This window comes from Ptychodera flava, chromosome 6, assembly GCF_041260155.1.
Source record: "Ptychodera flava strain L36383 chromosome 6, AS_Pfla_20210202, whole genome shotgun sequence".
Lineage (NCBI taxonomy): Eukaryota > Metazoa > Hemichordata > Enteropneusta > Ptychoderidae > Ptychodera > Ptychodera flava.
The window spans coordinates 37514187-37527926 of NC_091933.1; the positions used below are offsets into that span (position 1 = coordinate 37514187).

At 38.3% G+C, this 13740-nt stretch overlaps 1 protein-coding gene across 1 annotated transcript in view; it reads left to right on the forward strand.

The window, feature by feature from the left end:
- The window catches only part of LOC139135672 (structural maintenance of chromosomes protein 1A-like), a 45168-nt gene that overhangs the window by 25234 nt on the left and 6194 nt on the right, over positions 1-13740 (forward strand). The window contains exons 17-22 of the mRNA XM_070703226.1: positions 1407-1492; positions 2040-2175; positions 3091-3236; positions 10770-10904; positions 11336-11448; positions 12581-12749. Coding sequence (XP_070559327.1) covers positions 1407-1492; positions 2040-2175; positions 3091-3236; positions 10770-10904; positions 11336-11448; positions 12581-12749 — 785 coding nt within the window. The remainder of the gene's footprint in view (positions 1-1406; positions 1493-2039; positions 2176-3090; positions 3237-10769; positions 10905-11335; positions 11449-12580; positions 12750-13740) is intronic.

A 13740-nucleotide genomic window follows, 5' to 3' on the forward strand; every position in this document is an offset into this window, starting at 1 on the left:
TTTTCAACAGTACACCCATACAAAAAATTGCTGAACAAAGTGATGAATATGGCACAGGACAAATACAACTTGCATTGCAGTAAACCTGCCCACTACACCAAAAATATTTCTGTAACTTCAATGGACATCATGTTTGATTGAACAGTCCTACTTAAATACTTTTCCGCTCAATTCGTGCTGATTTAGGCACAATTATTGAACACCACTCAAACTTTCAATCACTTTCCTAAATCGACTTACACATGAAGAAATTGTAAAGGAAGCTAGAATACAGAAAAGATTTTCAATCTCTCTATCTCCATGAACTGGCATTCCTCAATCACATTTATGCTGGTAGACAACCATTGCAAAAAGGCAGCAAAACTCAGCAATGAGTACGAGCTAAACTGACACAGTATTTCATATCCCTGCATCAAATGATATTGAAAACACAATCCCATCAGTGACATTTGGTAAAATTTTCACATGAATCATATCTTGAAATAAAAAAAAGTGAAACAAAGACGTCTTGTACTTTGCCAATCAACAGCACAGTGTGAAGTGTGAAGTGGCATCTGCAATGCCTGCACGTAAAAGCAACTCTACTCAGTATCAAATGGTCTGCATCTTATGAAAACAACAACTGGCAGTGAAAGTTGTAATAGTCACCGGTAAAAACTCTTCACAGATGAAAGGATAATTGCTATAATTGCTTCAAACGAATGAAACTGCAGGTTTTATGGGAGGAAAACCAATGGCGGATGCGCGGAGTGGGACTATTCTAGGTGACGGAGACGGAGGGTCATAGGATTATAAATAAACTGGATAATGTAGGATTTTCCTCACAATACTGTAACAGGAATTCCAATGTTACAGAATGTTAATTGAATTCCAATGTAATTCCAATGTCCCCTTGTTTTAATGTTAGTAATAGTTTTTCTGCTCTGAAAAGTAATTTAACAAACCCTACCGACCCATTATACTCTCGTAACCTCTCCTCTCCGAAGTTGAGTTTTACATGTAACACGGATGAACAGCACACATGTACATATGTTGGTTTTACTGAGGAATGATGTTCAGGAATGCCAACCTCTGGTCACAAATTAGTTTATGGCACTAGTATGATACTTATCAGTGACTTTGTATACACATTGTGTACCCCATGGAGCACTCATGCAGCCAGATCAAGTATCAAGTTTGAGGTGAATTACCAAAGTGCTTTGGTAATTACCGATCAAGTCTCGATATCATCAGCGAAGTTGCTGGGTAATTAGCAAGTTTGGTGTCCGGATAAGTCGTAAAAACCACAGTAAGACAAGTATTTTACAAAAAGATGAGTATCGAAAGGCTTCTGCTTTTACCGTATACATTAATTTTTATGAAAAATAAAAGCCATTTTTCATAATCTGCAATTTTTTTTCACCCAGCAAATGTCAAGAAATGGACCAAACAGATTGAACATGATGAGAAGGAATTGAAGAAGTTAAAAGATGAGGAGACGAAACAGATGAAGGTAACGATATCTTTTTGCCATCATCTTGAAGATTGAAAGAAAGCATGTTGTTTTGAAATGTTCATGAACTTGGACTACTTGTAGAGACTACCAAAAATATGCATTCTGTAGATGGGCAATTAAAATTTTCCACAAAGCTGGACTGTTTCTTCAGACTGACAGAATTTTCATTTCAATAAGATATGTATACTGACAGCTATTTTTTTGTGCAGAAATATAGACACCTTTCAATCATTACAGCCTTTTTTCAGAAATATTACTGAAATAGTGCAAAGTGTTCTCTGTAATTCAGTTAGTAGCCTCACTTGTGGCTTTACCAATATACGGTGTCGTTCAGTTAATTCAATGGACGCTAACAAGAAATATTAATGCAAGGCTACTGGACAACGTCTCGTTTTAGCTCGACAACAATTTGTGCTTTTGTTGACTGACTTATAATAACATGGGGTGTGTGTTTGTTCTGTAGTAGGGAGAGCAACACAATGGGCAGTCTTCACTGTGTCCATGATAGAACTCCTCAATGATCATGCCTCTGTTTGTGATGCAGATAATTGACCAAGATTCTGAAACCATGACCAAGTTGAAATTCTCAAAAACAACCAAGAAATCAGAAATGGATGACAAAAATGGTGAAATAGAAGAAATCAGAAAGAAGCTTAACACTTGTAATAAAGAAATAACGGGTAAAGCATTTCTCAGTTAACTTTTTTTTTTTCTCCACAATGAGTAACCTCATGTATGATTGCATATAGGTTCATAGTGGAGGACATTATATAGTTTCATAGCAGAGGAAATAATGCAGTTTATCCCAATATTGCACATATATTACATGTTCAAGAACAAGAAAAACCTCCTTTCTATCTTGAAAGGGACAGTGTTTGATAGTTTTATGAAATACCCACTCCAAGTCAATCCTGCTTAATCCTTGAGTGCCAAAGTCAATTTTTGTCGCCTTTATAAAATATACTTCAGTTAATTTTTTCAGATTTTTGCCAAAATTTTGATAATAAACTGTAGCCAACAACACAATGTCCATTTGATCCAAAATATCAAAGCAATTACAGAAAAATCATAATAATTGTAAAATGTTGCACTAAAATTTTGGTGGGAAAAATTAAAGCACTCAAAGGGTTGTATGTTTGTATGTTCATGATGTGAGTATCAAATATGACGACTTCACTGTGCTTTCTGATATTTGCACAATTAGCATATTTTACATGCATATACTAGATAAAGTCATATCTTTGCTTTTTCATCTGTTGTCTGCAAGGAACCTTTGATATTAATTAAAGCATGCACATGGCAAACAAAACTCAAAGCATTTAACCTCAAACCCCTCCCCTAATTGAAGGTTTTGCAGTGCACAAATCTGATGTCCAAATTATGATTTCAGCTTCCCTAAAACTTGATAAATTGCTGGGTTAGGTTGTTAGAAGTTTAAACTGACAAGAGAAAAAGTGAATGGATTGTTGAGAAGTATGCACATACATGGTTTCCATTGTGTTAATCATGGTGCATAGGTAATGCGAATATTTCTGCGAAATCATCCCAGTGTTTACTAGTGTTCAATTCTGCTGTACGTGTGGGTTATACTGTAGGTGTGCAGAAACAAATCACAGCCACTGAAACCAAGCTGGAACAGAAGAGGGCTGACAGACACAGTTTACTCAAAGCCTGTAAAATGGATGACATACGATTGCCCATGAAACGAGGTACCATGGACGACATCACACAGGAGGCAGAGGTATGTACAGTACGGTCATTTCTGGTTTACTACATCTATTAAACCCAGAGGTTAGTTTATGAAAGTTTGAATCTATTTGTAGTGTCAGATGTTATTTACACAAACATGTTAAAGGTTTGTAAGTTAATTTTGATACTTTGAGCTAATACCTGAAAGGAAAGCAGTTTTAACAATTCAACTAACACCAGAAGGAAGAGTACATTCATGACAGTGCAATGCCCTCTTGATGTTGTGCATATGTTAGTATCTGCATCATGTCAGAGCTTATGAGGGGTCAGAGTTCAAAAACTGAAATGAGATTGAATAGATAGGGAAGCATTAAAGCTGTTTGTTGCATTTAAGTTAGTTATGAGGAGTTTGTACTTAACATGATAGTATTGAATTTTCACACCATTTAGATTTTGCTAATTTTGGTTCTAACTTTCGTGGTTGGGGTAACGTGAAAGTGAATATGTGATGAAAATTTTTTCAACTGAACAAACTTGTATAAAATATCTAGACAAAGGTATACAAGCTAGTGATGAAGTAAATCAGTTTGTCTGTTAGATGGTTTGAGGGATTTCCTGTGGCTTTGATACAAAATGATATCTTGGAAGTTTGAAGGAGGTCTGGGAACAGGAAACCAATAACAAGGCACTGGACTATAAAAGATAAATGCGGACCTCCCCAGCTTACATCATAAGCATCAGCCATCAAGTGGAATTGCCCCAAGAGCAAAATAAGCTAGCCAATAAGTGTTTGCTGTCTGTGATGCAAACAGTAAATACGAAGATACAATTTCTAGTATGATCTTGCTCATTATCTGAGTCTGTATTCAAGTGGATACATCAAGTCAAATTGTGGCTACTCCTCAGAATGTAAAATGAGCAAATCAGCATTTTACAGTGATGTATTCTATATCTGTTTGATTGCGATTTACTGTCCCAATAACAGAAGATTAATGGTGTGTAACTTTTTAGTCCCCACGGACACCGTCCGGGGGGACTTATAGGTTTGGTCATGTCCGTGCGTCCATCCGTGTGTGCGTGCGTCTGTGCGTCCGTCCGTTCACGCAGATATCTCATAGACGCCTGGAGCGATTTTGTTCAAACTTGGTTCAATGATAGTACCCTACCTCATACAGATGCACGTCGATTTGTTTCACAATGCGATCAAATTTGGCCATGTTAGAGGACTTTTTAGTTTTCACCTCCATAGACCCCATGTATAAGGCAGTCCATAGACTCCCATGTATAAGCACAGGCGACCCATAAAGTATTACTGAGATTTTCACACTAGTTTCACCTCCATAGACCCCATGTATAAGGCAGTCCATAGATTCCCATGTATAAGCACAGGCGACCATAAAGTATTACTGAGATTTTCACACTGTTTTCTCTATCATTTTCTCTCCTTTGTTCATGCTCTTACTGATCGGAGTAAATAAAATAAATGGTTTATTAGTCCCCACGGACACCGTCCGGGGGGACTTATAGGTTTGGTCATGTCCGTGCGTCCGTCCGTCCGTGCGTCCGTCCGTTCACGCAGATATCTCAGAGACGCCTGGAGCGATTTCGTTCAAACTTGGTACAAGGATAGTACCATACTTCATACAGATGGACGTCGATTTGTTTCACAATGCGATCAAATTTGGCCGTGGTAGAGGACTTTTTAGTTTTCACCTCCATAGACTCCCATGTATAAGGCAGACCATAGACTCCCATGTATAAGGCAGACCATAGACTCCTATGTATAGGGCAGTCCATAGACTCCATGTATAAGGCAGACCATAGACTCCCATGTATAAGGCAGTCCATAGACTCCCATGTATAAGGCAGTCCATAGACTCCCATGTATAAGGAAGTCCATAGACTCCCATGTATAAGGCAGTCCATAGACTCCCATGTATAAGGCAGTACATAGGCTCCCATGTATAAGGCCAAGATAAATAAAAATTTAGTTTCTCATCGTATTCATATTGCAAAAAGGATGCAGTGACACAGTTTTTAGTCCCCACAGATAAAGTCCAGGGGGCTCATAGATTGGGTCATGTCAGTCCGTGAGTCCATCCGTTCACGCAGATATCTCAGACACTTTGACAAAATGTCATGTGACCTTGGTGACCTTTGACCTCGAATATACATATTTGTCCATAACTCAGTAACCACAAGTGGTAATTATGGTATGATGGGACACCCTATGACGCCACATATTGTACCTCATTAATTATGTGCATATCTAATTTTGAGCGAGCCAATAGAGCTAGAGGTCTGATTTTTGGTATATATGGATAACTTAGCAATACAATTTTTTTGACAAAATGTCACGTGACCTTGGTGACCTTTAACCTCAAATATACATATTTGTCCATAACTCAGTAATCACTAATGCTACACCCTTCATATTTGGTATGATGGGACACCTTATGACACCACATATTGTACCTCATTAATTATGTGCATATCTAATTTGAGCGAGCCAATAGAGCCAGAGGTCTGATTTTTGGTATGTAGGGATAACTTAGCAATACAATTTTTTTGACAAAATGTCAAGTGATCTCAATGACCTTTGACCTCAAATATACATATTTGTGCATAACTCAGTAACCACAAGTGCTACACTCTTCATATTTGGTATGATGGGACACCTTATGACGCCACATATTGTACCTCGTTAATTATGCGCATATGTAATTTTGAGCGAGCCAAAAGAGCTAGAGGTCTGATTTTTGGTATATAGGGATAACTTAGCAATACAATTATTTTGAAAAAATGTAATGTGACCTCAATGACCTTTGACCTCAAATATACATATTTGTCCAAAACTCGGTAACCACAAAATGCTACACCCTTCATATTTGGTATGATGGGACAACTTATGACGCCACATACAGTGGTCGCACTTACTTCGCAGTTCTGCGTCCCTGGGGACGCAATGTTGCCAAAATATGCGTCCATTGCTATTTTGATTGCGTCCTGACTAATTTGCATATTAACTAGACTCACTTTGGTGAAGTTGTTCTTGAACAGTTTCTCACGTCGTAAAGGTCATCACGATAAGGTCAATCACCAGTTGTTCATGGTAACAAACGTTCAACGTGTTTAATGTGCAAAATTAACAGTTCGAATCTTGCAAGTAATTTATCTCAGTATTTTTTTACTTCTTCGTTTCTTTTCGTTAAATATGGCTATAGCTTGATTGATATCGAAGTCCTGTAGTGCTGGACCGTGTATGCTTATTAGCATTAAATCATCGACATGATCATCGGAGAGACGGCTGCGTCGAGCACATTTTATACGATTCTGGGTACTAAAACCCCTTTCACACGGTACACTTGTAACAGGGATAACCAATGCTATTGACGCGAGAACTGCGTAATCGGGAAATATGTCGGCATAATCGGTTGTGAGCACACGGCAGGCATCCTCAAAAGAACGAACTCCATGACCCCGAAGCGTACGCTTGACTGCGACGAACTCATTGCATAGATTGCCGCAATTCAGTAATGGCTCTACCTCAACTCCCGTCGCGTCCTGTTTCGGCTGCCCGTAAAACACTGAAAGTCGTTCAAGACTTTCAGTTGCATAGTCTCGAAGACGTTCGTCGTCATCAGGGTAAAGACTCACATTAAACACCTTATCGAAGCTACTCAGCAGATCTAACGCGTTGTTAGGGAAACGATCCTCTAGTCTCGATATCAAATGTTCGATAAACGATTGTCTCACACAGTTGTGAGCGGTTATATTTGCAGCCGCAGCATATGTTACTTGTATTCCACGAATCGTGCGGTTGTTCTGTTGAAATTCCTGATTGAAACGTCGTTCACTGTCGCCAGACATCGGCTCATCGAGGAGATCGCGAAGTGCCGCAATAGTTGTGCCAACCATTGGCTGCACTCTCGACAAATTAACACTCTCTCGTTGAAATACTAAGTTCAATCGGTCCATAATTAGCAGGACGTCTGTGAGCGTGTAGGTCAACGCAATGAATGAGTAAGGTTTGATCAGTCTTAACAAGCCTTCTGCCGTGGGATTTTTTCTTGCATCCTCCTCCAACTCTAGCACTAAAGCAGGCCAATTGCTTTCAATTGACTTTACAGCCCGTGACAATGACAGCCATCTAACTGAACATGGCTGCTTTAAACTCAAGAAATCGCTGACATCGAGGGCTTTGTTGAGTTCGCGCAATCGCTCGTAACGAGCAGCGGAATATTCAAAGTAATTATATACCGTATTAACTGTATTTCTATATTTGGCGACTGCTTCAACACCCTTCGCAGCATCGGACGACACGAGTGCAACTCGATGAGCAGCGCAATGCACCTGTAACATGAACGGGTTTACACGCTGAAGGCGTACTCCGACTCCGTTGAGACGTCCGGTCATTACAGACGCACCGTCTGATCCAAGTCCAACTACTTTGTATTTCGAAATATTCATGCGCTCAAACTGTTGTAATATCGCCTCAGTCACCGTTTCAGCATTGCCTGCTGTAATTGTTACATTTCCGAAAACACTGTTTTAGCTTCTCCGTTCTTTACTATGCGAATAAATATGATAAGTTTCTTATTGACCGTAATATTTACGGTTTCATCCACGATGACCGAAATGACGGGACTTGCAGCAATCTCTTTATCAAGTTCTGTCTGCAAAACTTTGGCAATCGCGGCTTGCATCTCCCTCACACTTTCGTGGTGTTTGTAGTATTGGCCGTCTGAAAGCGCTTGACACTTATTTTCGTTTTGTAGCTCAAGCAAAGATGAAAACATATCATCTGGTAATTCCTTCTTAGCCATAAAATATACTGTTCGAAGCATTGCCGCATGTGAATCTTTCTGTTTTCCTTGATTTATTTCCACGGTCTTTTTCATACTTGACTGAAGTGGCTTGTGTTTCACTGCGTCGATATGATCGGTGTGTCCAGAATGACGTACTAAAGCTGAGCGTTGCATGTCGCTACATCCTACGGCACTAGTAAAGGAATTTTTTTGCCACTACTTTTGCACAGTGAACAAAACATCCTGTCTTCACTTTTCCCGTCAATAACGGCGGTCTTGTTCAGTAGCCATGGAAATTCCCTCTCCCACTCCGATCTATATTTTCGCTTTCTTGATTTAGCTGGCGTAGTGCTCGAGTCGGGAGTCACATTACCGTGTTCAACGGCTGCGGCAATACTTGAAGTTTCTGGCTGACGAACCTCACTCGGAGTCGCAGTAGTTTCATCACAAGTTTCTCCCGTTTCGCGACCAGCTGTTGAACATTTGTCACCTGATGAACCGGAGTTTGTGAATTTGAACCGGAACAGGGTTGACTGTTTACGAGACATCATGTATGCTGAGGACGACGACGTACAAACGGTGTGATCACACTGTAATGAGTGATTGATATTTGAAATTTCGCAACCGTTTTAGGATTTCATTTTAGAAAGTGTCAAAATTGTCAACCAATGAGAAAAAGGGAAACAACGAAACGTGTCGCAGCTCTTATCAATCAAAATCATCACGGAGACGATGCGACGGTTTTGATTAAACTCGATACGCTACAAATTGTTTCATGTTTATTTTAGTGAAAGCGTTACCACTGGTAACTGTCAATCACCCTCGCGGCCGGCCGTCTTTGTATATTCACACGTGCAGTTGTTGGTACCCCCATGGAAGCTAATGCGTCCCATTGGACGCAGATGCCATCAAAACTGCGTCCACAAGCTTGCTATTTGCGTCAAATACGCACAATTATGCGTCAAACGCGACCACTGGACATATTGTACCTCATTAATTATGCACATATCTAATTTTGAGTGAGTGAATAGAGCCAGAGGTCTGATTTTTGGTATATAGGCATAACTTAGCAATACAATTTTTTGACAAAATGTCACGTGACCTTGGTGACCTTTGACCTCAAATATACATATTTGTCCATAACTCAGTAACCACAAGTGCTACACCCTTCATATATGGTATGATGGGACACCTTATGACGCCACATATTGTTCCTCATTAATTATGTGCATATCTAATTTTGAGCGAGCCAATAGAGCTAGAGGTCTGATTTTTGGTATGTAGGGATAACTTAGCAATACAATTTTTTTGACAAAATGTCACGTGACCTCGGTGACCTTTGACCCCAAATATACATATTTGTCCATAACTCAGGAACCACAAGTGCTACACCTTCATATTTGGTATGATGGGACACCTTATGACGCCACATATTGTACCTCATTCATTATGTGCATATCTAATTTTGAACAAGCCAATAGAGGTAAATGTATGATTTTTAGTATATAGGGATAGACTATAGGATAGAAATTTTTTTACAAAATGTCATGTGACCTCGATAACCTTTAACCTAAAATACACGATTATGTCAATAAATAAGTAACCACAAGTGCTATGTCCTTTATATTTAGTAGGATGGGAGACCTTATGACAACACATGCTTTACCTCGTTAATTATGCCCATATATAATTGTGGGCAAGCCAATAGAGCTAGAGGTCTGAATTTGGCATATATGGATTAATTAGCAATACAATGTTTTTTTTCAAAATGTCACGTGACCTTGATGACCTTTGACCTTGAATATGCATATATATGCATAACTCAGTAATCACAAGTTCTTTACGCTTCAATTTTGATAGGATAATAGACCTTAAGATGTCACATCTTGTACCTCATTTATTATGCACATATGTTTTTCTTGGCTGGCCAATACAGCTAGAGGTTTGATCTTTTTTCCCGATTTAGAACCATAACTTAGACATGCCTCTTGTTTCAAATTGGGAACAATGACATAGACCTATGTGTCCATAGATCTGAACATATACACTTTAGTGATACTTCTTAATGACCTCATTTCCCTGCCCCCTCAAGACTAATACTCCTATTACAAGTGGGGACTATGTCATTGTCAATGACTTGTTAGATACAGGACCTGCATGCCAGTCGGAAGTCTGCAATTATTCTTCATTTTTAACTTTCTGCCATTGATATCAGAGCTTGACCAAATCTCCTTACAATCAGTAAATTTGGATGTCAAATGCATTTTGAAAATAAATGCGATGAAAGATGTTCTTCAACGTGTCATGTGCAACTGTTTAAGTAGAGCCATCTTCCAGTCAGTGGCAAGGTTAGATTTATGTAAGTGGGAAGTGGTAAATAGGTCAGAGTACCGCGCTTCCTCTGTCTGTCACTTTCTATCAAACTGCTGTATTTATTATGTTCTTTGTGTCCGGTGTTAATCATTAACAGGCAAAAATGTCAACTCACTAGAATAGGGTCATATCTGCAACATTTCAGTATTTAGCAGGTGCGCTTGAAAAATGTAATTTTGTAATAATTGCAGCCTTAATATTAATGTGAAATGTGTTTTGATAAATATTCGATAATGGTTTTACACTAGGCTTTTACTTTCTGTGAATTTTAGCCGAGGTCATTTTCTTCAGGAGAGTGATTTCAACCAAAATGTCAGTTATATCCTCCTTGTGCTGATGCGATGCAATGTTGACTTGAAAATAAAAATGTAAGCCCTATTTTATTGTTACCTTAATATCAACAGTCATCGAGTCAGGTTGAGCCGAGTGACAGTGTCACTGGAATGGATAGTATGAGCAGTCAAGGGGCCAAGACAATCTATGCCAAAGAAGCGAACATTATCATAAATTATAAGCACCTCAGAGATGAACTCAAAGAGGTAAGCAATCGTCTACAGTCTACCAGTTACTTATTCATAAAATATGTAAATTTCATTTCAATTCTTTGTTTGCATATTGTAACAATTTCACAAGATTGAACGGGTTCCATAGTAGTTTGTTTACCTATATACAACTTCACATGATTGAATCAGTTATAATGATTACATCCATATTCTGTCACTTTCAACAAAATTATATTATACTTGATGAAAAGCATGAAGAAGATGTGAGTCACTGTCCGCCACTTTGCATAATAATGGGAAAGTTTAATTGCCTTCAATATAAATTTATGCAAATTGTAATGCTCTTTATAATATTTTTGTGTTCATAGAGGCTTATCTATCCAATTTTCTAAATTTCATTTGGCTATCAAGTGATCAGTGTGTGTTTGTGCAAGTTACGTGTATATGTGCTATATGTTTCTGTTTAGTGTGATACGCATGAAGAGGTAAAAGAAATGAATGACAAACTAACAACAGAAATTAACAACATGCAATCAACGATACAAAGAATAGCAGCACCGAATATGAAAGCTGTTGAAAAGTAAGTATTGCTTACATCCATGTCCTTTATCTTGTTCTGTGCATTTATCATCGATGAATTGTTCATTTTACGACAGGTTTCCTCTGATTGACTCGCTCACCCTACCCCTTGCCTCAGTGTAATCTACTGCTTTCTTCTAAACTTGGTGGAATGCTCACCATTTGATATCGTAGACATGACAGAGTCTGTCAGTCCACTATATCTAATACTGTATCTGTGACCATAGCGCCATGATGAATTGTGGTCGGTACAGTACCCCATGTCCTCGTAGCAACCAAATCTCATGCAAAAGACAAACTATTTCATCATTTCTATGATGAAATTTATGTGAATCATGTGCAGAGTAAATTAATTGGTCATTTTTCACTTTGAGGGATTGTCTTTGTAGTATAACTAAAATTCCTTGTTTTATTGCTGGATTTTGTGCACCCTGTCATTTCCTGTTATCTTGGTGATATGAAACACTGCCAAAGCTACTGTACTTGTCAGGCAAATATCCTTCATGTAATTTACACGTTTTAAGAACAGTTTACAAAATATGAAAAGGGGCAGGAATTTGTATGTTTCCTGTGACATCAGTTTGTTGCTGATACCTTGCCAAAACAATGATTTCGGTTCTTACCAATTGAATATTCACAGCTGGTATGTATAATAAACTGTTGCACTAATGCAGGGAAAAAGTTATTTCAGTTCATTGTTTATTTCTAAAACTGAAGTGACAACTGCTTTTTCTATTTCACTTTCTTTATTCATACAGTGTGCTTTCCATTGCTACGTAATTGCTAGATTTTTTTTTATAATGCTTCTTAATTTTGATCTGTGTTTGTAAAACAATACACAGAATTCTTAGACATAACAAAAAAAGTTGGTAGGAGGGTTTTGAATTTATGTGCACTGACTGTTATAAAATCTCTTATCCTGTTTTGCCTTATCTGATTTATTCTTTTTGACCTTGTCAATTTCAAAGTCAAAACTGATAAGAGTACAATAAGAGTTTCCTGTGACTGTGCACAATTTTCAATCACCTTGATAAGAACATTTCCGAGTAAATGCTCCTCAATAGTATTTTTTGACATCCTGTCGGTGTCCCACTGAAGGAAAGTAAAAGTGTAAACCTTTTATGCAATTACAGATTAGATGGTGTTCGAGAGCGCTTCCAGGTGACTTCAGATGAATTTGAACAAGCAAGGAGGAGAGCAAAAAAAGCAAAGCAAAACTTTGAAATAATTCGCAAAGAACGATTTGATAGATTCAACAGTTGTTTTGAACATGTTGCCACTCGGATTGATGAAATATATAAGGTAAGAGGACTTTGCAAAAGGTTTTTAGTGTGTGTCATTTGTAATGTCATCTATTTGATATCTATCCATCTCTTGCAGTGTTATGAACATTGTTCAGGGATATGGACACAAAGAAATCCCAAATCTCTTGAACACAAAAGATGCCAATGTACCATTTGTTTATTGAAACAACAGTTAATACATTATAAAGTGACCCATTACTGTCTCAGAGAAGTGAAAGAAGCAACACAACATTAGCAAATTGTCAGAAATTTAGCTCAGTGTATACATTGTTTGGTGTGAATCAGAGTGCAGGTTTTGTAAGTGGAAAATGCCTTCTTTAGATCAGTGTTTCATTCAGGGGAATGAGGGGTTCCCCCTCTGTTGACATGTTAGCACCCCTTAGTAATTTGTCATGTGGGACCAGCCCTCCATTAAATGGTGCCAGTCACACTTTAGAGATACAAGTAGAACACATGAACTGGTGAAATCCCCCTGAATTTTCTGGTAAAAGGGGAAAATCCCCCATTTGATGCCATCCTTGATGAAACACTTAGATTGTGTCTTTTGACTTACAAAAGTAATTGTGAACCAAAGATGAAAGAATTGCAATTAGAAATTAAATAAAGTTATGTTCTATGATTTTGATTCATTGTCCTCATGGTGGAAAAAGATTCAAATCAGTGAATGACTCTTGTGAAAGTAGATGCCAACAGTACCCAGAGAAATGTGGTGTAATCCAGTGTTTTTTCACCCAAGTCACAAAGAGTCATATGTATGTCAAATGTCAGTCCAGCATCATTGTCTTTCTTCCGTTACGCATGACCCTCAGGAAACTAAAGATGCTGGTATACTGGTATCAAGTCACCGTGTCAGTGTCTGTGCCAGTAAATTAGTAGAATGAAAGTAGCGTAATAGGGACTGGGTGAAAAAGTTGTGAGAGGATACAGATCATGCACAGGTTTCCTGGATTTGTAACTTGGCCAAAAGTCATCACATGTAATTTGATGTG